This window comes from Cheilinus undulatus, linkage group 23, assembly GCF_018320785.1.
Source record: "Cheilinus undulatus linkage group 23, ASM1832078v1, whole genome shotgun sequence".
In the NCBI taxonomy this organism is placed as follows: Eukaryota; Metazoa; Chordata; class Actinopteri; order Labriformes; family Labridae; genus Cheilinus; species Cheilinus undulatus.
In genome coordinates, this window is record NC_054887.1 from 19,290,333 (window position 1) to 19,317,607 (window position 27,275).

Sequence of the window (27,275 nt, forward strand, 5' to 3'; positions counted from 1 at the left end):
ATGTCATGGGCTCAGATATTTACCCTGCTCAAATAAAACCAAGCCAGGGAAAGAGGTGAACAACTTTTGTTGACGTTCTAGATCAAAACTTGTGTCACACATTGATCTCAGTGCTTTCACACGTTTACAGCGACCTTATTCCAACAAATCTGGTGTGTTAAGACACAAATTTTGGATTCCACTTTATGATTTGTACAAGTGTGACCCACATTATGAGGGATAATATGAAGAACAAACACTCTACATTTCGTAGTTTGGCTTAAATTTAATTTCAGAGATCTACTATTAAGTCAAGTCAACCCAATGTTAGATATGGCATCAAACTGACTTAATTTCCACTCATCAAATTAGCATTTTCAATCCTTTAAAAAGTGCATGTAGCAGTTTTATATCTCAAAGATAACAAATATCTGCAAATCAATTCTTTCTATAGAAACAGACATCTCAAGCATTTATAATGACAATCTGCCACGCCAGATATAACAATGTTGAAAAACAACCAACCTCTTTGACAAACCCATACATTTAAACTTTGATAGAGGTGCAGCTACCATCTGTCTTTTGCCTTTTTCTCAGACTCTTCCATTGTCCCACGGACAGAGCCTGTTTCTAATTACCCATACTTCCTCTGTTACACAAAACACAAACTAGCACGTGTGTGTGCTCACAGATAATGTCAAAGCCTGAAGGATGCAAAAGAACTACAGTGAACATAGAGAGGAGTTCACCCCTGCTGCTCTGTACCGTCACTAAACAAGAGACAGAGAGTCTCAGGGACAGAGAAAGAGAGAGGAAGCAGTAGAGCAAGAAGAAAAGAGTATTTTAGATAAACAGGGAGAAAAAGAGAAAAATGGAGGCAGAAAAAATGAAAACAGAGGAAAACAAGGATGAAAACGGGAGTGCAGAAAAGCACGGGAGCCAAGGCTTTTAAGAGGCTCTTGGTAACGAAGCTAATGGGCTCTTTTATTTCTGTCTTTCATTCACACGCTCTCTTTACACACTCTGTCGCTTCCTACTAGCTTCTGAATAGAGGAGGGGGTTCGGAGCAAAGTAAATATCCTTCCTTATATTATTACTTGAGAGTAGCCTTATTCTTTTCTTTTATATGTTGCACAAGATTTGTTGTGCATCCTCAAAATAAGAGAATGTGTACAAGGAGAGGCATCAACAAAAAAACTCACTAGAAAAAAATGCACAGGAATGATAGAAAATATGAGCCAATAATTCTACTGAGAGAAAATATGCCTAAACTATCCTTATAGGGAATCAATTCCCTAGTCATTTTTTCTGATAAAATTGTGTCAACTTCAGGATTTATTTTGATATGCGGAAATCACTTCCTGTCCCTCATCTGGAGCAAAGAACCTATTAAAAAGTTTCCGACTGAAGAATTTCGGGGGAAATGTTTGGAAAAATGATAGAAAATCTTCCTCACCCTTATCTGGCTCCATGCTCATGGAATATTTACTTTTATTTTGACTATTTTCTCACTTCCTGTCAGTCAGGGGATTCAAACAGCATGACTGAGCTGTCCAGCTTCCTGTGAATGCTCTAACGTCCACTGCCCAACACGCACACTGAGGGCGTTGGCCCCAAAAAGCTCAGTGCCGCCGTCACGGACCCCTTCAGGGTGCGACCGAGTCATGTGTGCTCTCAGACACATTTCTTCACAATGAGTTGACTTGGCCTGAAATGACTGGAGGATGCCAGGGCAGTTACTGGGCAGAGAGAGAGAGAAAGGGAGCGAGAGCGAGAGAGAGAGAGAGAGAGAGAGAGAGGGGGACAGATGGAGAGACAATAAAAAAAAAGATTAAAGAAAGTAGGACTAGAATTAGAGGAAAGAGAGAGTGCAGGAGAGGTAGATGTATAAAGAGAGAGTGCTGTAGTTGTTAGCAGGTCTAACCTACTTTCTGTCTCTTGGCTGAATAAGTCAGCATCGCTGTACTTCCCTGGCACACTGAATTATTCACACACACACACTCACAAACACACACACATGCAGAGAAACACATTCTTTCTCTTGAGCTCGTCAATGATTGGCAGAAAATATGCTCTTCCAAGAGAAGCTGGGAAATAAAGGTTTGTGGTTGTAGCTGGGAAGTTCTAGCGCTTGTAGCAGAGAGGACGGTCACCTTCCATGCACACACGCACTAAAATAGGTCACCCTTTACAATGCTCTTAGAAAAATCCATCTCCTGCACTGTGAGCATGCCGGATAAAGATGCACCGCTACAGCACGGAGAGTAAAAGGCCTCTCTCTCTCTGCTGGTTTAATAATAATCCAGATTGGCATTCTTATTGGCTTTCTTTCTCTCTGTGTGGCATTAGTGTCCCAAATGAGCAAAGACGCTGCAAAGTCATATTGACTTCGACAGAAAAATGTCAGAACACTGAATATTTTGATGATGTTAGGAGTAAATGAAAGAGGTGGAAAAAACATTAAAGAGCATGGTGATGGTATAAACAGAAGCATCAACAACAGATCATGGAAAAGGAGGATATTAGTACCATTTAAAATGAGGAATTTCATTTCAACAGCTTGAACCTGCGATCTCATTCTTTTGGCCATTACCCAGAGTTCATAGCCATAGGTGAGGGTTGGAACAAAGCTTGACAAGTAAATTGAGAGTTTTGCCTTCCAGCTTAGCTCCCTGTCTATTTCCCTATTCCCCTAAACACCCATTAAATTGCATTGTGTCAGTGGGTATGATATGAGCCTAATGGGGCTTTTCCACTATGACTTTTGGCTACCCCAATCCAAACAGAGCCATGCTGATTTATCTATCCATCACAAGTTTGGCTGAGCTGTGCCAAGAATGGTCTCACTCTGAGGCACGCTTTCAAGCATGCTGCGGTGACGTCACAGCTGGTTGTCATCATCCCAGGACATTTTGCAGATGTGTTTCAGTAGCAATCGCTGAACCAAACTTTGAAGTGCCTCGGAACAACAGCATGGACAGGCATGATGTGACTGGACAGCTAGACCAAACACTGCTTCTTCTGGATGGACAAAACCATGCTAACTGAAGCTAGTAGAGCCAAGCAGCTCAATGAAATGGAAAAGCCAAATGTTATGCAGAGTAGAGCATGGCTAAAATTAGCAGCTAGCCCCGCCAGCCTTCTTTGCTCTTAGCGGAGTTATACTTGAGCATAACCCTCGACAGCCTACGTATCACTTTACTTAAATTTTCTAGTTAAAAAAAACCCAGACATAACGCGCTGTTCCTACGACATGATTATCACTAAGCCACATATTTACATCTGGCAAAGTGATGAAGACAGCTCTGACAGGCAGGTAGCGGCTATTAACTGAAGCAACAGTGGCCACTAGTGGAGAGAGGCTTCATTACAGCTTTAATTTGACCAGAGTTCAGACCCATGTTATAAAAGAATTATAGGTTATGGGGTTAACGGGCACATAGATCTAAGGCTAGTTATTTTGTTATATGAATTTAACCGTTTAGCTGGCTAACCACGTGCATCCTTGATATCAACTGTAAACATCCGCCATATGTATGTACAAATAAGTTTGTGGAAAGATTTACACCAGCTGAAGTCTTCCTCGTCATTCATTCACATTCCTTAAATTTAAAAGGGTCTTCTAAGGGCAAAAAAATGTAATTAAAACTGTGTTTTTTGTTATAGCTACAAATATATCTGCTGGAACCAGGCCCCAACCTACAAGGGTCGAATTAAGAGGAAACTATGCTAAATCTATGTGAAAATAAGTGGTTCTAACTACTATAAAACCTGAGATTTTCTATTTAGATGTTTCCACGAGGGAAGCCTTGCAGATCAGGCTGAAATTGGTGACATAACTGTGCATGCAAATGTACTGAGTATTTCAATTATTTCTTATATTTTTGACACTTATACTTATTAACACAGAACACTAAAGAACATATTAATGAGGCCATTTTTTAAGAAGCAACGGCTTGAGTTAACGCAGCTTTGCTCGGCAAAAAGACAAGACATCAGGAATGTGTGTTCCTACAAAATAAGAAAAAAAATTTAAAAGATTAACCATCTTTTTACAGTGATTTTAGGGTAAAACTGATACTAGTCACGTCGTCTTCACAGCTATAATTCAAGTCTCTATTCTGTGTTGTGGCTTTATATTTATGATAAAAGACTTCCCCTAGTGTTTCACTTTTCAATGAGGGTTTTCTCAACAAATTAAAAACAGAAACTATCATTTCACAGAGCAGGGCTGAGCTCAAAACCTCTGAGGAAGCGTTATGAAACCACACCCTGACCACTGGCATGACTCAGGGGTCCTTAAGATCCTGACTTAGATAATGTCCCATTGCCACCCCCACCACCACACTTTATGCACCACAAGCATGCACGTTCATGTGCTGCACAGCCATTTCCACTTTATGACTGCTGGCTAATATAGGTCAGTGGAGCGCTGATAGCATGAGCGGTGCAAACACTCACATGTATTAGTGGGACGGCCCACCACTCAGTGGCAAAAAGCTGATTTTGTATTCCTATAATTAGCCAACAGGCTTCCCTTTCCTTCTCTCTGTCACTTTCATTATTTTGAGCTCATAAATCATCTGACACAGGTATGTGACTGTTATGCGAGTCACACAGGCAGAGGTTCAATGTGAGAAAATGATGAAACAAGAAGCAGATGTTAAAAATAAGATTTCCCAAAAGGACTGAACAGGCTTTAATCACCAAAGCGGAAATCCTGGAAACCCATTTCTGCTCTATAACATAGACAGGAGTTAGTCATTAATGCATTAGGATGTGCAAACTGTGTATGAGTCATCTCTTTATCTTGTGCCTTTTGTATATGTGGTAGAGGATAGGAAGCACCTGCCTGCTTTGAACAGTCATCAAAAATCAGTGCTGCTTCTAACAAGCCAAATCCTTTGCGATTCTAAATCTCAGCCTTTTTTAACACTATACACACCAAACTAAAGCCAAGACTAAGGAAGATGGACACATTAAGCCCTTAGTAATGCTTGCTCTCTGTAGTGTTAGTGCCTTCATATTGTTGGAGTGGACAGGGAAAGTTGGCAGTGGTTTACATTAATGTACAAAAGAGTGACAAAGAGTTTCAAGCAGCTTCATAGCATGTGTGCATGGTGATCAAATTCATCCTGAATTTCCTGAATGATACAAGCTGTAATGTCAGGCGGTAACATGGTATCCTGGGGTATTTAAAAATATCACGGTAACCCTTTAATTATTGTCGTGAAAAAAATCTGCTGTGTAATGTGTGCATGCTTATAATGAATGCCTTAAGAGTGTGCATGGGTGTTTCTAGCAGTAGGCACCACTGCCTGTGTTCAAAGATGCTGTAAAAGGGAAAATAGAAGTCATGTTAGTGATGTCGCCTTCATTTGTTGAAAAATCAGCACTGTGATGCAACTAATGTACAACAAAATCGCTTTAGTTGGCACTTTTGAGCCAATCACTTTCTGCCTGATGAGTTTTGATTGTTACTTATAAAACAATAACTGTGCAAGAGAGGAAAAGGAGAGAAAAAGAGAGCAAATGTGCGCTATGTTGCAAAGAAGGAGAGGAAAAAAGAAACAAACTTTATCATAACCCAAAATGCCAGATGTATCCACTCCATTGCATGGGATACATTTCCCATCCATCAGGGTAACAGGTCATCCACAGTGTTTGGGAAGAGCAGAACCTTTCAAATGAATCCCACAGATGATTGGATGAAGACTGTCTCTTACATACATTACTGCCCAATCAAAGCAACAAGGAATAGGGCATTGCAGGCATCGCAACGCAACCACAATAGGCAGTTATCACTGTTCACCACCAGTGGAGCCAGTTGGTTAACCTTCCTTTGGCAGCAACTGGCTCCGGTTGTGAGAAAAACAGAAACACCTCTTCTAAAAAGAAATGCTTTCTTGGCCATGCTTTGCCCAATTTGTAATAAACGAATGTCCACTTCTGATTAAACTGCTGCTATAGCTACTGCTAAGCTAATCTACAAAGTCTTTCTCCGCAAATGATGCCAATGGCATTCTTAGGGTGCATTCCCACCAGAGCTGTTTGGTCCACTTTAAACAAACTCTGGCTCGGGACGTTTTCCCAGGTAGTCCGGTTCATTTGGAGACTCTGGTCCGCTTGAAAACAGGGGGTCTTGGTCCGCTTTAAAACCAACCCTGGTGTGGTTCGTTTGAGGCGTGATAGCAAAGCGGACCAACTTGTAAACCAAACGCAAGCAATGCCATAAAGCGTAATGATATACAGATTTATGTGTGATTTAATACGCTCAAATACGGATACATGTCGGTAGCTTGCTTGGCGTCTGTGTGGCCATAGCAAAACGTCGTAGTCGGTGCTGATTTATTCATCTCATGTAAAGAGTGACATGCTGGACAGCTAACCGCCTCACTGGCTGCTCGTAATGCCCCAATGCAAAGGTAGAAACCCCAAGACAGCGTAAACTGTTTTTTTTTTGTTTGTTTTTTTTTTGTGAAAGAAAAGACCAGCGAAAGGAGATAGATTTCTGGTTTCGTCTTCTTCTATGCAATCTTTTCTTCTTGGTTGCCTTCTGTTTATGATGACAGTGCCCCTAATGGGCAGAGGTTGTAGGTGTTCAGATGGTTTTGTCCATTTTACCACGAGCAATATGATGCGAACCAAACCAAAGAAAGGGTAAACAACGTCGCAATTTTCGTTCCAAAATGGACCGAGTCCCCTGGACTATAAGGTGTGACAATGACCTATGCCTGGGAATACGACTGAAGCTTTGTGAGTCACCATCATCCGCCTGGAAATCTCGCCAATCCACTTGCTTTGGAAGGTAAATTTGATCATCCACTCTTGCAGTGTTGGTGAAACACTGCAACTTTAAATCCCTCCTAGCCTTCCTGTAACAATGCCAAGTGTTTTTATTTTTCAAAATCATACTAGGTGGCATTCCCAAATGCACCCTGAAAATCATTCTGGAAGTTTAGGACCAAATTTTGATGTGGTGTTATCATTTGGCATCAGACAGACAAGAACTGTTAAAGGACACAAAGAAAGCCTTTAAGACAACAAAAGCTGTCTTAAATGTGTTGTATAGCTTCCATTCACAGTTGAAGTAGCCTTGGGCAAGACTGTGAATCCCCACTAGTTTATTCCTGCAGCTGACCACCATGTGACTCCCCCTGTGAACATCAGAATAACATAATTTCACCAGCATGACCTCCCCACTATCATTAGTGTCTCTAAAATGAGCTTGGGAAGAATCACAGTCTCTAAAAGTCATTGTTTAACCTCCAAAATACATGGATATTATTAAAGGGGAAGGCTGGAGCACAGACTCACCACCATGGAAATCAAACAAAGCTAACATTTATCTGTGTTTGCCGGGTGGTAATTTCCCGCTCTGGATGTAGGGCTGCAGCAGGAAGCAGATGTGGACAAACTCCGTATAATCCCAATCATCTGGGACAGGAACTCATTGTGTGCTTAGTGTTCGTGTTCATGTATTAATCACTCCCCTGCCCTGATATTCTCTGTCCTTATGGGGGGTCATACTGGTTCTGTGTGCTTCTGGGAATTAATATGAGATTTTTGTGTTTATTTACCGGTTTTAGAATAATTTAATACCCAAATGGAGGAGATTTTTGTCATCTGGTGACAAATCTCAGATGGCTTGTGTTAACGTGTATGCCCACGGTGACTCGTCCACACACACATTTCCTCTCACCTAACACATTACACACAAAGGGGCATTACTGCCTAATTTCCTGAGTGTTTGACTGTTTGGCCTCCTTATCTCGATCAATAAACTTCTTAGGCCTTGTTGGTGGGTCAGCCACGCTTTCATCATGTAAAGCCTCACACATGCTCTCACAATGACTCCAGAGCGGAAATATTGCATGGCGTCTCTTCTGTGAAACACCCGGCTTAGGGGGTGAAAAAAAAAGGTCTGGTTTCTGGGTTAAGCTGTGGGAGGGAGTGAGGTGGGCGAGAAAGAAGAAGGCTTGTTACACCAGAAGAAATTCGGAAGTCTTGTTACAGTAACATGAGGCAAGCTGATAATGGTTGACACACACACACACACACAAACTCAAACAGAAGCGGACGCCTGTATTGCCCCCCCCCCATGCACCCACGCACACAAACAAGCTAATAAAAGCAGTGCCAAAACATGCCCAGGCCCTCATTTTCGAGCTTGTGATAGAACAAGGCAAGGCAGAACCATAAAGTCAGATTTACCAGCTATAAGTCCAATTAAAGAAGAAGTCTGCTTTGAAGCTGCTGTTGAATTAGCTCAAAACTTTATTGCCAAAGCCAGCAGAGCCATCTGAAATTCTTTGAGTGGTTAAGATTAAAAATGAGGGCATAAACACTCAATAAACAGGCATTTTAGTAGCTTCAGAGCCAAACAGTAAAAAGTTAAAGACCCTGTCTTTTTTTCAATTAAAAGAAGAGCAAAGAACACATTGAAAGCTTTTCCTTGTGGAGAAGATGATGTTACTCAAGAGTTTAATTTACTGACTGGCTCTACTGATAGGAAAGAACTGTCAAGCCCACATTTTTTTAGTTCATAGGTCATATGATTGACCTGTAACGAATGTGACAGACAGAATGTTAGTCCGATCACCCTCTGCCCTTCCCAAACATCGTCTATCAGGTTTTGCACACATGGATGTGACATATATCCCATGTCATGGACACGTGGAACAGTCTCTTGGGCATGTCAATTACCCAAGATGAGTCTGTGTAGGAATGCAGCAGGAATGCTGAAAAAAATTACTTAAGGTTAAGGTTTAAGACAGTGATCATCCAGTCCCCCCCCCCCATCCATCCGGCCCCCAGAAGTTTAATAAATGTGGAAAATGTGGGGGAGAAAAAATATTTTGTTGTACTTTGGTTATCTTTTTTAATCCCACAGCTTTAAACCAGCCCCGAAACATCGGAAATTTGAACACTTTTACCAAGCATGACTCAATATTTGATATGTTTTACATAAATCCACCTATGAGTAGGGCTGAACAATTTGCAAAAATAATCTTATTACAATTTTTTTCCCAAATATTGCGATTGCGATTTTACATGAGATTATTCTTGGGTTAATCTTGTGTATTTTGCGGCAAATTCAGGCAATAAATAAGTCCATAAATAAGACCATGTGTATTGAAAACAGTGAAATTATTTCTGAAGAAATTAATCCATATTAGCATGAATCTGAATATGGGGGTGCATCAAGCTTTAAGCGATAAAGGAGGCGGCGGGGATGGGGGAGGTGAGGCTGGCTACCAGCTGATCACAGCTAGGGTATGACTTTCATGAAGTAACGCTAGGCTTCATCAGCTTTAGATGGAATGAGCTAACTATTTTTGCTCGTATAGCAAATGTGATGTCATTTACTTTGTTTAAGAGCGTTATCATTTTTATGCCACTCATTTAAATTAAGATGGTAAAGGCTAGATAGATTAAAAATAATAATACTATTCTGACAATATAATGTTAATGACACCAAAATGTTTTCATTAGTTCCTTTGAAAGTTCAGCCCCCAAAATGTCTGTCAAGGAAAAACACTGGTGTAAGACTGTTCAACCATGCAACCCCCTGTGCAACTGCTGCCAAACATCTTCAACCTTTATCACATTTTCATTGAACGTCCTTCTCATTTTTAATCATTAGGAAAGTGGGTTTTGGAGAAAATTATACTAAGGCTCCCTAGAAAAAGCCTTGTCAGGAATAAAACGGGTCATTCCAGAAGGTCTAGCAGAATGTGAATAGATTCAGGGTCTTCTTGAATAGCTGATGTTGAGGGTGAGTTTTTCCTTCCTTTTTCATCATTTCTTTGATATATTCTATGCAAACGGAAACCTCAGACTTCAGATTTAGTCATATAAATCATCTTGGCTCAGCTAAACGTAGCCATCCAAGCTCATTGGAATGGGGTCCTTGCCTCCCTGACCAGTGAGGTGTTTGTGGGCTTGTGTAATACAGCAGCATAAAGGCTTCCACATCATGTGCTGCAGGCTTAGATACTGTATGTGTGCAGGCACTTAAAATTCACACACACATCTCAGAGAGGAGAAGGGGAAGCCCCCCTGGTGATAGTGGAAATTGTTACTTCACGCAAACACAAACACGCTCACAGACACACACTGGTATATTAGGCATTGTCACGTCACATTTTCTTGCCCTCCCCCCCTCCTGAGTGTTTTATGTCTACCCGACAGGACGCATGCTTAGAGAGGTGTGTGTTTGCACTTTTTTGGGGGCTTTCTTTGATGTGCTGCTTGGGAGTAATCTGCTTTCAAAGGTGGGGCAGGCTCACACAAACACGATACAGAAGCAGATCTCCTGAGTAAAGCCAGTCCAGACTAATGTTCCTCAGAACAGCTACAGAAATAATGTTAACATTGTAGCAGTCACCCAGCTGAGGGTTCTAACATGCAGACCTCTTTCCCTTTCACACTAGTTTGTTTATTTCCTGTCTCTACATCAGGTTCTTCATGCATCTTCGCATTTCTAGCTTCAACCAAATCGCTACATTTCCTACACCTTTCAACGATTCTTTACACCTCCATTAGAGTGTCTCACCCTCACATGCACAGCCTACAGTAATAAGGCATCTGTTATATGCAAACGTCTGCTCATGTGCCACAAGGACCACCTGAAATAAGAGCAGCAGCTTAAGTTTGATATGGTGTCACTATCACAATGGCAGGGTTTAAATAAGCTGCTGCCACAGGAGAAAACTCTACTAACACGCCTGTGACGACACTGTGATGCATTTGAATCAGAGTGCGACAGTAATTGCTGTTTTTCTTTCAGGCCTGGTGCTGGCCTAGTGACACAGGGGTCACAAGCTCAATCACTATATGTCTATCAACAACCATGGGTTCAATCAAACTGGCCTTGAGCTAAACTCCATCCTGTTACTCCCTCACTTACTGACACCGCACCACCGTCACAGGTTTGAAAACTCACTCTCCAGCCCTTTCAAGACTGCAATCCCTGCAACAGCACCATGAAGAAGTTCTACTGTTATATTGCCTTTGCATTCACAAAAGCTTAATAATGGCATCACAGAGTGGAATAATGTCACGGTGTGTTACAGCGTCGCAATAGTGCAAGATGCACAGCAAACACAGCAGCTTTTTTCAAAAATAAAATCTTGAAATTTTCAAGAAAATTTCGTGAGCTTTTCTTGAAAACATCCTTTTTTCCCTCATATATGAACCTTAAAAGATACCACCAGCTTTACCCACCTGCTGAATGATGTAAACAATGCATCTCTGAATGCTCACCCTCTGTGAACTTCCCCTGATAAATCTGACTGTGGTGATCCATTAGTGTTAGTCCAACTCTGTAGAGAATGAATAGGTCTAAGCTTCACAATCCTGGAGGATATGTGGGCAGTTTCCCTATCATGCCCTTGGGTAGAGTGTTTAGTTGTGTTTTATAAAGTTTGGATGTTGCTTGTTGTACAGTGATCACTACTTGGATTCCCTTGCTCACGTTTCAGGTGGATTGTTGGTTTTGCACCATGAGTGCAGTTATCAACTGAGTTAGTACCTTACCACCTGCAGCAAAAGATGGCCTAGAGCAGTGGTGGGCCGGGCCCCTTACCCTAATCCTGTATTTATTTGAACTTGGATGTTGCTTGTATAGTCGGGATGCACCAAAAATTCGGCCACCGAAAATTTTCGGCCCCAAATGGCCCAATGCAGTGCATTTTCACACGACGCTGTGATGATGCAAGCAAAAACCACGGCCAGCACGCGCTTTGATCAGTGGTTCTCAAATAGGGGTACGCGTACGTGAAGGCACTCTAGGGGGTATGCAGGATTTTAAAATACATGCCGGCTATTTAAGAAAAATAGCGCCTTTCTTTGCACATCAGGAGTGACACGATTTTGCGAGTACATTACGTACATTCTAAAATCACATTCGTGCTGCGAACATCTGCTGTTTTCTCTGTCCTCTGATAAACAGTGATATTTACTGAAGCAGAAGATAAAAGGAGGTGTGTCCTCTCTGTCCTTCACTGCATGCGTAACGCGGCACTTTTACGCACAGCCAGGACGTCACTGCCGTTTTGTTTCACGGTTTCATTCACTGTGCCAGCCAAGTTTGTAAGAGGAGGGATTGACTTTTCATCCATTCTATGTCAAATATGATCAATCAGAGTTATAATATTGCATAGCTGAGGCTCGCGGTGAGAGGAGTTAACTCTCTCCACAGCGCACAGACTGGCTCACCTGTTTGTGTTCCAGACTGGTCAGAGGGGTCATTTAGCTGGTTGATCCGGAGCATTTATAAGTCGTTTGTCTGAGGTCAGAGGAGACTGTGTTGGTAAATATTTCATTGAAGTCCTGTTAGTTTAGAGACAGCTCCAGCTGTGTGAGTTTCGCTCCAAAGAGCGCACATAGTGGTGGTGCCGATTTTTAAGGCAGACAGAGGAACAGAAACGTCCTCCTCTCCAACACCACCTGATGTTTGATATCGCCTCATATCTGTCTGTATCAGTTCTTGTGTTTTTGCCTCTTTTTTTTAGCCTGGTAGAGAGGGAGACAGGCAACAGGCAGCCCCACATGTCCATATGAGCGCAAATGGGCTACTTGAACATCCGCAGCATTGTCGCGCTGCAAAATGATGTTGCAGGTGAGGAAACTTGCTTTGACTCGCTACAGGTTCTAAATGTAAATATTTTGTGTGAATAATTTGCACGAAAAAATTGCGTATAGCATGTAAGGACCTTAAGTTTATAAACTGGAGGTAATATTTTTTGTAGGCTCTTAAATTTAATCACCCTAAAACCCCCTGAGTCTCCCCCATGGCAGAATGGTTTGACCCACACTGGAGCATGCCTGTCAATCACTGTCTTCACAATTTCTCATTCATAAAAAGGTTTATAATTTATTTTTTGTAAAGAAATGCTGATCTATCACTAAGCTCTTGATTTCAGTTTGAGAAGAGAGAAGTCTTTTTATAATTAGTTTACTATTTACAGGTTTTTAGTTCTTTCTAGCTCTATGTTTTTATTTCCAAATTGTTCCAGAGAGACCACTGCAGCCAAGCAGAGTTTTGCACACTTCTGGGTTTAAAGCCTTTCCAGTCACTGTTTTCAACAGCTACATTCATTTGAATTCCCACATTTAGAGATGAGAGGATGTGCCATGACTTTAGTCATGGATTTTTAACATTTAAAATGTATGAAAAAAATCCAATATTTGTAATTTGAAAGTGTTTATCAGTTACAAAGTTTGATAAATCAGACGGCTGTCACAGCACTCTTTAACGTCTTTCTTTTTGGCCAAAAAGCTTTAAGCTGCTTAGGGGGTACTTGGCTGAAAAAATACTTCACAGGGGGGTTCATGACTGATAAAAGGTTGAGAACCACTGATTTAGTGTATACATGAGTGGGGTCAAGTTAAACATTTTAATTTTATATTTATTTTATTTTATATTGTGTATTGTTGAATGAAGTACTTAATAAATATTTACATAATTTTGTAACTGATTTATTCTTTTAAACATTAATATTAATTTTTGCAATTGCAATTGATTTTAGTGATGTTAGTACACAGTCATAGCCATAAATGCAATGGTACTAATAATTGGCATAATAATTTCTTTCAGTGTTTCGGTTTTGGTTTCCTCATTTTCGGTTTTCAGTTTCGGCCAAGAATTTTCATTTCGCAGCATCCCTGTTGTATAGTGATAAGTGCTGGGATTCCCTTGCTCAGGTTTCTGGTGGTTGTTGTTTTTGCATCATGAGTGAAGTTACTGACTGAGTTAGTGACTTCCCGCCTGCAGCAACAGATGGCACTAGAGCAGTGGTTCTCAACCGGTGGGTCGGGACCCAATAGTGGGTGCAGGGCAGTTTTCAGTGAGATCACAATGGGTTCCAGGAAAAAACTATGGCAAAAAATTTTGAATATAAGGAAGTCTATCCGTTACAGGCAGACTTGTATCCATATACTGTATTTTAATCTGATTTGCTGGGCAAGGAGTAAATTCTTGTTGGTTTCTTCAGACCTTGACTCAAGTATCCTGTCATCATGGATGAAAATGTCTTCAAGAAAGTTGTTTTTTCTAAGAAATGTTTTAAATTGTTGAGACCTTTAAAAAACAACCAAAATGTACGTTATAACGGCAAAACGGAGTGAAATAAAATGTTAGCATGTGTCCTCCTTAAGTCTCTTTTTTCAGTCAAATGTTTCCATCCAAGATCCTTACTGCAACATTTTTAATTAAATTCATTTGAATATATATATATATATATATATATTTTTTTTTTTATTTGGGATGCAGTTTCACATTACTGAGGCTGTGGTGGGTTCTATGGCTGGACAGTTTGCCTAAAGTTTTAGAAGCAGTTGCAAGAAAAGTGGCGTGCTTTAGCTCAGTCTGTGCTGGCTAAAGCTAACACATCTATGCTAGCTATGCAAACGTTACAACATAAGCCAATGTTATTTTTAGCAATGTGAGCTTTAGCAAACGTAGCAAAAGCTAATTTAGCTACACAGATGTGTAGTTTATTTTAGCTGCTTTGTTAGCTTAGCTTTAACTACGTTATCTTAAGGTGGAGGACTTAGACATACTGGTATAAAGTGCTTTAAAGCGGTGTATTGACAACAAAATCGGCCACCACCATCACACTCTGCACGTAACCTAACACTATTAAAAATCTGTTCCTATAGTTCGATTCATTGCATACTCCAGGCGACTGCTTCAGGGTTCACAACGTGCTGAGAAACATAAAAATGCAGACAAAACTGGCAGGGATTGGTGCCTCTTTTCGCCATCTTACCCCCTCATTAAGTCATGAAAAATTTGCTTTCTTCATTTCATACAGCTTCTCTCCAGAAAGCTAACAATAGTAGTGCCAAATCCTTGAAGATCACTCATGATCAGCACTCTGTAAATGTCACCGTTTGCTCTTAATTTTGCTTTTAGTTAGAAAGAAGAGAACATGCTGACTGACTTACAGGTATTCTGCTCTTTAAGACTGTCTTATTTTTTATCAAACAGCAGATAACTTTCAGTAATGTAATCCATGTAGGCTTCAATGAGGAGCTATTAATGTGCTACGATGTGGTCTTGACCAGCCTTCATAAGCTGATGCATTTTCTTTCACCTCTTGAGTCATTTATATTTGGCACTGCAGTGAGCAAATGTTCCTTTAATGTTTCTTTTTCATCTTCTCTAAATGCGTCCATAATGTAACATCTCTAAACTGCCAATTTGATGAAAAACTCTCTTACATAAGTGCTCTAATAGCTGGTTTAGAAAGTCGTGGGTTGACGGAGTCGGTTGATAACTACCCTTGTAAAACACACAAGATTGCCATTGTTTGGCTTAGTAAAAGAGAGACTGCATCATCGCAGATTGGTTTAAACAATTATAGTTTTTTTCTGATGGCATGCTGCATGACATCAGCACTGATGGGCAGACACTGTCAATAATGATCAATGTCTGTTGGTCTGTATGGTAACATGTAATTCAGTGCACCAAAATTTTGTCTTCCTTGCATACCTTTTCAATGATCTTTATTTTTTTCTGTGTGATATAAAAAGGAATTACTGAGTTTATTTTCAATATTATGTCATGCATTTGACCTTTTCTGATTTCCTCTTTTGAAATGTGTTTTCATCAAGTTGGTTTAATTTTTCTCGATCTGATGCTTTTAGTCTTTTTTTATTAACGTTTTCGCATTTATCATCAGTGGCATCATAAAATCCTTTGATATATAATCTCTGTATCATTGAGCACTATGAGCTTAATCATGCATACAAAAAGTGGAGTAGAGATGATCAGATTCTCCTTGTAAGCAGGTTATATGTAACTGAAAGGGCCAACGGACTGCCTTACTAGTATATAATCAGTCTGGAAGACATTAACATGACCCTTACCATGTCTTTAGCTGCCTTGAAGTCAGCTTACTTAGCATACTAGAAGGCATCTAGATGCCTATCAAATAAATAGGCTTCTCTTAATTTGCCGAGGTGATTCAACTGGGTTGATTTTGTTTGTTTTCATATTTGAGATTCAGATTTGACTTAACCATCAAGCCAACTAATCACAGTGTGGCAGCATCATGATCATGGTCTCATCTGATTGGCTGACTGTCAGTGTTTGTTTCACAAAGGGATGCAAACTTCAGCAGGCTTTCCCTTGAGATATGGAAAGAGTGAAATCAATCACAGCTGCTGCAGTTTCACCACACATCGACCATGTAACATTTAGAAGGGTGATGTCTTTTAATAGATTCTGCAAATGACTCAACATCACTGCAATCAAGGGCTGCCCCTTGATATTATCTCAAGTATAAATAAGAGTTAATGCTGATGATGCACTAGCACCAGTCATGTCTTCAGATGACTACTTGTATGAATGGAAAAAGTCCCATAAAGAAAATCCTGAAAGTAACAACCACCTTGGTTTATCCTGACATCCAAAACAGACAGACAAACATATTTAAAAAAGAACATGATTGAATATTCTGGTACCAGAGGGAGGGGAGATTTTTAAGTCTTCCTGTCTCATCAAACAGCTGAAAAGGGGACTGAACAGAGCATACGATCACTGACTCCCTGCCGTACAAGATCACTGTAATTATGCCCATAAAACACATTCTAAATAAACAACAATGGGCAGTTAAAGTGGGTGTTATGTCAGGGTGTTTTGGTGACTCAAGGAGCTAGGCAGCACATCCCATGGTCTTGTGGTGTTGTGAGGTCGACTCCAGCAATTGAACGCCTCATGACAGCCTGGAAAATGGTACAACAGAGCAGAGGTGGCTGAAGCACTTAGACGCAGCCTGTGCCTGAACCTGCACTTGGTCCTCTGGCTTCATTTGTGCAAAGTCAGAACAAGAATTGTGCTGTGTCTGCTAAATTATTCAGGCGAATCTCTTGACTCACGAAGAGAAATTTGGCTTGACGCTCCATTTACTTGCATGCCATAAAGCTGACATTTAGTGACTTTGCATGAGTACACAAATTACAGAAACTGCTCAAATTAAAGCACTTACAAGGACAGTTTATATGGGCTGTTTGATTGTAGAATTACCGTCTAGAGGGCTGCATGATAGCCAACAGGCTATCAGGAAATACAATTAATTGTCCTTCATGCCAAAAACGCTAGCTTAAGAGCAAATACATGAAGACTCAGGCTGTAAAAACTAGTCAGTGGTGTCCTGCATACTTCAGGAAAAGGATTTCCTGGGTGCTGTCTTCCACAGCCATAAGGACCACAGGGAAAAATACCAATGGATCATTCTTTTCTACCCCAAATCCTCTCAAGCACAGCAGCAGGGGGACTGTGGTTGTTTTAAGCAGCTTGAAAAGGCGTGGATGTGTGTAAAGTTATGAATGAGAAGTGTGGTGATGCTAAAAGAAGAGCCTTAATTTGCTCTGGTGGCTCTACACATGGAATTAAGGTAAAGACAAACCAGCATCCAATAAAATACACTCTGACAGAGCTATAACTGTTCAGATTATACTCAAAAACTGTTTAGACGATAATTTTATGGTAATGAAATGAATTGCTGGCAGCCTCAGCTTCATTTGCTCTCAAACTCATCCATAAAGCACTTCCTAAATGCCTCTCACATGGCCCAACGCCCCTTTTAGTCGGGATTTTGCGCAACATCCTCTACCTCTGTTTTCTGAAACACACACTCAAGGACAGGGCAGCAACAACATAGAGCACACAAGAGTTTTCCTGATTTCAGAATTTGTTATTCACCTATTCAACAAAAGAGAGGCACTATAAATTCTGTAGCTTTTATCCAGCTAGTGCCCAAGTGTTGATAAAGCTTCAGTTGTAAAGCCAGCACTAAATGTTATGAAATAGGCCAAGAAAGAATGTTGCAAGCTCCAGCAAGCAGCTTGCATGAAGTAGGGAAGTAAGGAGAATGTGTGTCTATGTGTATGCTTGTAGGCAAAAGGGGACAGGTTCTGACAGTGGGTAGCCTATTTGACAAACTTCGGTCAAATAGAAATAGAAACGTGACTTCAGCTGGGGCCTGTTCTACCTGAAAGCCTCTGTGCACTTTGTAACTTAAGGTAACATGAATTAAAACTATATCCTTTAGTGAGCACTGCATTCCCTGGCGTATCCTCATCAAAGCCAATAAGCTACAAAGCCCACATAATAACATGAGTGCTATCACAGATGTGTCTTTCCACTCGTGGCTATTTCACAAGACTGGGACAAGTCCTATTTGGAGTTAGTTGCAACACAATGGCATCAAGTGATGAAGTGAGGGCTAACATGACTGGGATGGGCAAGCAGAAAAACACTCAAACAAACTACCCTAAAATAAAGCTAAGACAAATATAAGATTTTACAATGGCACGCCTGGTTCAGATTGTGATTTATGGATATTGTCTATTGTCTTTATTATTACTTAATCATGTTGGAACATTGACTGTGAAACTTTAACCTTGCAAACCAGAAGGAATGGCTAGATTCCATGTCTGTCATTAGGCAAATCATCCCCGCTAAGGCCCAATCGGAGACAACTACGCCAATTGTGCATCATTTGAGGAAAATAAGGTGGTAGTCAAGGGCTGGGTTTAGTTATACAGGAAGCCAGTACGCTTGGGCGTAGCTATCATATAGAGGCAGTTTCATCAGAAATGCACCAAATTTCTTTATTAAATAAGAAGCAAAAAAAAAAAAAAAACTCACTGAAAATGTTTCATGACAGAAAGGGTGTTTTTGCTCTCCTCTCAATCTGCTTTAGAATAAGTTTGGAATAGTTACAGGAGGGGTTTGCTTGTATTGTAAGCCCGTACATACAATGGCTGCTGCTGGTGTAGCGATAAGCTTGGGTGTTGCTGTAGTACAGTGACAGTTTTATTAGAACTAGGTCACATTTCTTAATTAAAGCAAGAACAAAGAGCCAAACTGAAGGCCTCTCCCAACTGGCCTCAGGATTAGTTTATCCACCAGCAAGCTACGGAAACTACAGTAGAACCAGCCCGTCAAGCTTAGGTTACTCCCAAAGCAGTGCATGCTGACTACCTTTTTTTTTCTTGTCCTTTTGATTGGCCTGTAATAAATGTGAAAGACAGAATGTTTTTCTAGGATTGAGAATTTTTCACAATGAGTAGAAAAAAAATAGATCAGACTATGTGCTAGGTTAGAGTGTGTGGCATGTTACATTCTTAACTATGAATCCAAAAACACACCTGGCCATAATGGACTCAGTGCATGAAGGCCTTTAAAGCTCCTGTGAGGAAGTTACGGTTTGTAGTATTTTCGCTAATGTGGGGGATTTTGCCTTGTGCATGTGTGAGTGGAGTTATTAGGAAAATCCCACTCTGGATTGTCAGATATGTTGGTCATTAAGAATATTTGCAGATTCATTTTTAAAGGCTGTTTTCGCAACATGTAGCTCTACACCTTATCTGACACCTACCCCCTTGCAGCAGCCCCAGTCATTAAAAATTACTACATAGGAATACTTCACCCTGTAGCTGATGGCCTCTTTTGCTTTTGTAGGTTACAAAGAGATATCAGTATTAATCTCAATCTCTTCCACAGCAAGTTAAAAATGATGCATATTAGCTTTAACACACTAACAATCACCTTTTCCTGGTATTCTTTTACAGGTTGTAATGTTGCCAGATTTTTCAACTTCCTCACTGGTATTTCTTATGATCCTTTTTCATTTACCATTTCTATGAGAATCTTGTGCAATATGGGTATGTGCAATGCATGTGGGTTATGTGGTTGGCTCTTTCATTGATATGTGCAACTCTGTGTATGTGGATTATTGTTGCTACTGTTCTATTTATTACTTATGTGTTATTGTATGGCAGCTTATTGTGTGCAGCACTTACAGTCCGGGATGAATTTCCCTAAGGGGATGATGAAGTGTATCATATCACATTGTAAAAAGTGGGAAATAATTGCTTGTTTTTAATTAACCTAAACTGCAAGCAAAGCCTTTCACCCTGCCTAATTTCATCAAAATCATTGGTAACATTTCAATACCTAGAACTGTTTGTAAAAGACGTGACATAATAATTAGGTCTTCACTCAGACATATACCAACTTGTGATTTTTATTTCTCTTTTTTTCTTTCTGCAGCTTTGAGTAAAAATATGATCAAAGATCTGAAGTTTCTTTACTTTGATGTGCTATTAATCAGTAAAACAAGTGAAAATGTAGCATTTTGGAGCATGTGAGGTCAGAAACTATCTGGAATTTCGACAACCTTAACTCTTTTTAACCCCAAACCTCACATCACTGTCCTATGATGGGACTTGATTTCTCTAATTTAAATACCTACATTTGAGTGGCTGTATATCAGGCACACATAGCCAGAAACTAGTGCTGTTTAATTCAGTATTCTTTCATTTAATCCAGCGATCATGAAGGCTGTATAGTTCAGCTATGGTTGGTAATGATGTTAAATTATATTGGCTTTTATATTCTGGCCTCCCCTGTCCATATCAATAAGATTAAGCCAACTTATGACATTTGAATAAATAAACTGGCAAGCCATATTTAGGTGAGTATACACTAAAATGCATACTAACAAGGAGCTACAGTTATCCTCATTTTCCTACTAGCAAAGGCTATTTATTGCTCAGCTGTGTACTAGAGTCCTACAGGTACTCCTAAGATAACACATCCAATAAAGCCTGGTGTGGTAAGTGGCTATCCACTGGTTACTGAGTATCCTGTAATGAATCATTGTGCTGTATCCTAACAAGCATGCATGGTTTACAGGCAGGAGGCCAACATAACACTGCACTTCAGCCCAGCCTTTACCACCAAGCTAAAGCTAAGCTATGCCAACAATGCCATGAAAAAATTGGCCCAGGGCTAAAAAGTGACGTGAAAATGTCTTGTTCAGTTGTTGTGTCCCTATTTTAAAGAAACAGGAGCCTTTGTGGCATGGGAGACAATGCTAGGCCGCCATCTAAAGCCTGGAAATGGGAGGAAGAGGAAGAGGGCAGTGTGGCCGCCCCTACCTCACCTCCTGGGGGATACAGGGAACCAGGAGACGGGAAGGGGAGGGGGGTATGGGGGGTCAGCAGGGAGGAAAAGGTAGAAATTGTGAAGACAGACAGCAGTACACATGTGGTAAAAGAAGCTGGCAAGGCTCCTGTAAATTCTGACCCACCATAAAGTCGCTGCCGAAGTTGTCCTCTCCCCTCTCCTCGTCCCCCTCGCTCATGGCCTTCACCCCCTGGATAAACTTTCTAAGGATGCCGGCTTGGTCCATCCTTCAGTCCTCTTGTAACGTATCCTTTTCCTTTAAAAACAGCCTCCCCAAAGTAGCAAGGGAGGAGAAAATATAAAAATAAAACAAAAAAAGGGCAGGGAAAGGGAGGAATAAATAAAAATAAATAAGCTTCACGGATCCTCCCAAAGAGTCATCGTCGGTTCACAGCACAACACCTTCCTTTTCTATCATCGCCCCATGTTGTTTCTCCCTTTCCTTCTTTCTTCTGGGCTGTTTTCACAACGGTAACGGTTAGTCCCAAAGAAAAGCAGCGGCGGCCCGGTTTTCTGCTTCACACACAAGTTTACAACCGTGGCGGAACATAGGTTGTAAACACAGGCTTCGTCAGAAAAGAAGAATTAAGACAAAAGACAAAAAAAAGCCCCTGGTCTGGTCAGTCTATCTACCCCTCCCTGTCTACCTCGGTTGCCACATTCACACACTGCTGCTCGTTATTCGCTACTGGGGAACATCCGGACTGGGCAAAGCCAACAGAGGAAAAGCCCCGCCTCTTCCAGATTATAGCTCTCTGTGATTGGACGTCTGACACCAGAAGCGAGAAATTCATTGGGCGTTGTAGGTGTAACTCTACCAAGGCGACAGGTCTGATTCGACAAAGTTTGTGTCTATCTTACAGCCGTAGTCATTGGTATCATGAATGACCAATTCAATGTGAAAAAAGTAAATACGAAAATTAAAATCTTAAAAATGAGGTACAATGGCAACATGCGTTGTTATGTTGTTAACGTATTATTTCATAGCAAAAATTACTTGTCTTGAAGTATTCTTTTATTATTATTATCTGGGATTTTATACATGTGTTTTTTATGTCTTGCTGTCGCTTTATATCATGTTTGACTTGATGTTTTGATGTTTTAAATGTCTTCTTTTCTCTGTAAAGCACAATGAATTGCTGTAAAAAAGTATTTCAATTCTTTGACATATTTGTCATACCTAAAATGTTTGACATCCCCAAACGCATTTTAATATTAGACAAGGATAACCCAAATAAATACAAAATTCAGTTTTTAAATCATTATTTCATTTCTTAGGGGAAAAGTACATCTAATCCTACTTGGCCCTATTTGAAAAAGTAAGTGTCCCTCTTTTTAAACCATGAATTAACTGTGATTAACCACATTTTTTGGAAAGCTAAGATAATTTCAGTAGTAACACCTTGGCCAGATTCCTGCCAGACCCGTTGAATCAATAAACTCCTTAATAAAACCTGTCTGACTAAGTAAAGTCAATTAAAAGGTCTCAAAAAGAATCACTTCATGCTGCAACCTAAAGATGTAGAACAGATGAAAAACAAAGTCACTGACATGTATCAGTTTGGAAAGGGTCACAGGGCTATTGTCGAGGCTTTGAGACCCAGAAAAACCTGATGAGAGCCATTACCCACTAATGGAGAAAACTTGGAATAGTTGTGAATCTTCCAAGGAGTAGCAGGCCTAACAAAATGACACCAAGAGGGCATCAACAACTCATCCGGAGGTCATGAAAGAGCTGCAGGCCTCACTTGACTTAATTAAGGTCAGTCTTTATGATTCAGCAATAAGAAAAAGGCTGGGCAAAATGTCACCCATGGATTTGTGGCCAGTGAATTTGCATTGTGGTAAAATCTTATCTATTTTAATGGCACTGCATTGTCCTAATGTCTTTCTAAACATATTTATTTTCTATGAATAGACACAGACTGTTCTGTGTTCATTAAGATTCCAGGTTAGGTCATTCTATGAGAAGATAGCAAATACTGTTTTATAATCCTCTGTTAATTAGCTCCAGGGTGTACAAAGGTTTTAGCAGGCCTATCTGTTTGATTACATTATTCATATTTGGGGTTTTACCAAGCAGTTAGAGATGGTTGGATACTAACTCTAACTGTTACTTTTTTTAAGACCGGAGATGAAAAATTCCAAATGTTTACCGGGGTCCGCCCCCAGTTAAACCGCTAATGCTTCAATGTGACAGTATTTCTGTTACATAAGAGGTGCAGGTGGTGTTCAGTCTAATTCCTCTTACAGTGACAGTGGGAGGCACATGTGTACAGTCCCATATGGAAGATACTGAGATGCTCCACATATCCACTGTCATACATGTACCTTCAACTGTCAACTGTATGCACACTACGAGGGGGATAGAGAAGAGAGGAGATTATAGCAGGCTAATCTCTGTAAATGAATAGCTCTATTAATCCTGCCGTGCAGCCATACAGGCTGTTAATGTACAAAACCAACACACAGGAGAAACAGGCAGGACAAATGGATGGATAGATGATGGATTCATGCATGGATGGAAGATTATGAGTACAGATTGAAGATGCAGCTTACAGCCAACAGATTAATGGATCCAAAGTATATTACGGAACATTTTCAGCAACTTATGTAACTGCAGTGGTGGTAACAGGGTTTCTGAGGGATAGGGGGCGATCAAAATAGAAAGGGCGGCAACTGTAGGGTTGAGGGCACCAGCTCATGTAAGGGTTTTATGCATTCAACGGAACAAAAACCACTCTGTACTTGCAGGGCAGCCTTAAAGGCAGTATAAACTATATGGATAAAAGTATTTGGCCACACCTCCTGACTCTAAGCATGGTACTGTGATGGATGCCACCTTTTCAGTAAGACGGTTCATGAAATTGCATCCCTGCTGGATATTCCACAGTCGACTATAAGAGATGCTATAAGAAAGTGGAAGCGTTTAGGAACAACAGCAACACAGCCACTAAATGGAGGACCACATAAAATCACATATTTAGAATTCAAATCTGCATTCAAGTAGAAATGTTAAGTGCCTCACTAAATATTCATGTTTTTCATGTTCAGGGTCAAATATTTTGTTCTGACTCCACTATACTTGACAGATTAAGTACTGAGGTGTTTTTCATACGTTAAAATTAAACAAACTGAAGGCTATGGAAAGTAGATAAAGTGAGCACAACCTTTCACAAATAGGCAGTAAAATGCAACAGGAATTTTCATTCAGCACCTGTATTAAATGATTAAAGACTTAAAGAGACCATATTTTTGCAAATGCTGGGAGGCTCGGTAGTATTTTACTTTGAAGAGCAACACAAGTGGTGCTTGCAGGAGCAGTAATTGGATTATATGAGTGTTGCATAAGATTATTAAGGAATGCAAATTTTGAGGACCCAGTTCATTCATATTTAAAGTTTAAAAAAAATAAGAAATGGAGAGAAATTTGGAGGAGAGAAGAACAAAAGAGAGAAAATGGTGAATTTGTATTCTGGTGAGGGTTGTTGAGTTACTCAATAGACACTTATGCATGATTAACTGTCTTCACAGAAACACACAGCAGAGAGAAAGGGAATCAAGTGACTTTGTTTTCCTTTCGTTCTACTTGCGACAACAAACAAACCCGTCTATTCAGTGTGAGGGAGCGGGAGAAAGAGAAGGGACGCTGTGGCTCAGCCAACAAGCTTTCACGCACACAAACTGCTTTTTGTTGCCCCAGTCTTTAAACTTATTTGCCTGTTATCCACAGTAAATATTTAATGTTTTCTTTGCTTTCTTTTCTGTGTTTCTGTCCTCTTCTCCATCCCCCCACACATGAGGGATTAGCATTGAGTTTCATGTCTGATAACAGAGCCTGTGCTTTGTAGTTGTTTTTCTATTTTTTTACCCCGATCCAGTCCCTAGTTTTGTGTCAAACTGGAGTCAGTTTGTTGGCTGTGTGTTGAATGTAGCATGTTTGTTTGTGTGCATCGGATATGATTAAGGATAAGTTTTAGGGACCATTCATCTACCAACTAATATCTCAAATTAATAATTAAGTGTTTGGTCAAGGGGTGTAAAACTTAATACGATACGATATGCTATGCTATGCTGCAATCTGATTTAATAAAACATGACACAATTTAAAATGATACATGATTTGCAACACTACCCTTTGCCATGCTATGATAGAACAGGATAAGATATGATGCCCTGAGATCTAAACTGATCCAATTCAATCTAATCTGAAACAATATGACACATTTTTCTTTATAGAGAAATTTGTCTTGGACTCCAAGTTCCACATATTTTTCTCTCCCTACAAAATAAATTTAAAACACAGAAACGAACCCAAGCCCCATGTAAACAGAAAAGCACATACCAATGTAAACACAAGAGTTTTTTTTTTTTTTCTAAACTATGCATACCGCATGGACCTCAATAACACACTACATAATTAATAGAATATACAAGAATATGATAACATAAAATAGTGTTATAGTGCTATTGCTATTAAAATTGTCCTGGTCTTTAAATCATTGTGCACAAATCGATGTTTTTGACCACTCTAATACTGTTTGGACACCACTGTATAATCTATAATACAGGCCAGTATGAGATCTATTTTTGACAAAAGCATCATAACTTTGTTTTCTGCACATTACTGCTTATCAAGTCAGCCTTCTGTGCTGGTTGCTTCAGCTGATGGCTGGTGCAAGCTTTAATTCCCGACTCACTCTGGTCCTGACCTGGCTCTTTATATTTTATGAGCCTGGAAGGGGCCACTTCATCTCCATCACATGTTTTGGCCCCTTGGGCCTTCAGTAACTGTCTGGTCTGCAAAAATGTGTTGACTATCATGACTAGGTAAAGGAGCATTTTAGAGAGGCAGAGTACAGTGCTTAACAAATTTATTAGACCACCTGTCATAGTTGTCTCAAAGACCATCCAGCATCATGAAGTGCTTTAATGCGGACTCTTTCATTTTGTGTGAGCTCTCCACGTTTTACCATTTTCAACAGGAATGAGGAATTTCAAACTGATTTCACCCAAATTTGAGCCGGCTCACTGGGCTTCTCTGAGAAGTCAGAAATTAATCAAGCATGACATTCAAACACTAAAACTAATTTTTCTGTTTGACGTATTAATCAAGAAATATTAATGTGCTTTACTATTTTTTCAGTTTTTTTGTAAATCAGTACATTTGAAAATTCCTGGATAACAATAATAATTATATTTTAGCATTAAAAATATTTTTTGGGTTAAAGAGCTTCTACATATTGGTGTATTAACCATTGCAGAAACATAAAAAATGATTTTGATAATTACCAATGCTGTTAATTGAGGGCAGCTGTGGCATAAACCTTACTTTGGTTAGGGTTAGGGTGGTCTAATAAATTTTATTAAGCACTGTGTCTCAGAAGTAAAGATGGACTGAGGTTCACCAATGTGCAAAATGTGTCTAAAATATTGCTAATTAACCTAATTGGCTGCAAAATGTTTCTCCAGCTGCATGTTTTTTTTTTTTCATCAGAACCACTGATTTTCCCAGGCTTTAATATGCTGTCCCTACTTTTTGAGATGTGTTGCAGCCATCAAATTTATAATTAACTGTTATGTTTCATTAATTGGTGCAATGTCTCTGTTTTAACCTCTGATATCCATTTTCTCTTTGGAATTTGGGTTCTTGAAAATGAGGAGTTATTTTGCATGAAATGCATTAATTAAAATAATTCACATGTGGGCAGAATTCCACAAAGACTATCATTACGATGCAACTCTGCCAGTATATTGAGTAGTGATCGCTGTTTGCCTGTATTTCTGTTTCTGTGAAAGCCTAACTTTCAGACTAATTACAGAAGGTTCTCTTTCTGTCATAGGTATGATTATCTACTCCGTCTCTAGGGAGGAGTTTAATCATGTGGCTGATTCATTATGTGTGTCTGTGTTTGTGGTGGGATTGGTTTCTTTCCTGCACAGTTCAGTGAAAACAGGTCAGGCAGACTGAAGGAATGAACTCACACTACTCTGTGTGTGTTCAAGTGTGTGTTATGGTTATATGGGGAATAATATTTTAAGATTGTGGCCTCCTAAGCTCCCCTTTCTCTGCTGCTTCCTTTTCTCAGCACTGGTTCTAGTTACTCTGCACTGTATCTGACCCTGACCTTTGACTTCTGTATGGAATAGAGATGGATCTTCTTCACAAAAATGTCACAACAGACATCATTCACATATCATGTTGTACTCTCCTTTTTCTCCCTAATATACTTTCACTTTGTCCTCACTTTCTTTAGCCCCTCTCACATTTGTACTGCACTCCTGAAAATGTCATGAATGAGTAAAA

General features: G+C 40.0%; 1 protein-coding gene across 3 annotated transcripts in view; it reads right to left on the minus strand.

Moving 5' to 3' along the window:
* Positions 1-21,637, minus strand: part of ptpn12 (protein tyrosine phosphatase non-receptor type 12) — a 64,358-nt gene extending 42,721 nt beyond the window's left edge. For all 3 annotated transcript variants that reach the window (XM_041780511.1, XM_041780509.1, XM_041780510.1), the window contains exon 1: positions 21,093-21,637. In XM_041780511.1, the coding sequence (XP_041636445.1) occupies positions 21,093-21,194 (102 nt within the window). In that variant the 5' untranslated portion in view covers positions 21,195-21,637. The remainder of the gene's footprint in view (positions 1-21,092) is intronic.
* Between the last annotated feature and the right edge of the window lie 5,638 nt (positions 21,638-27,275).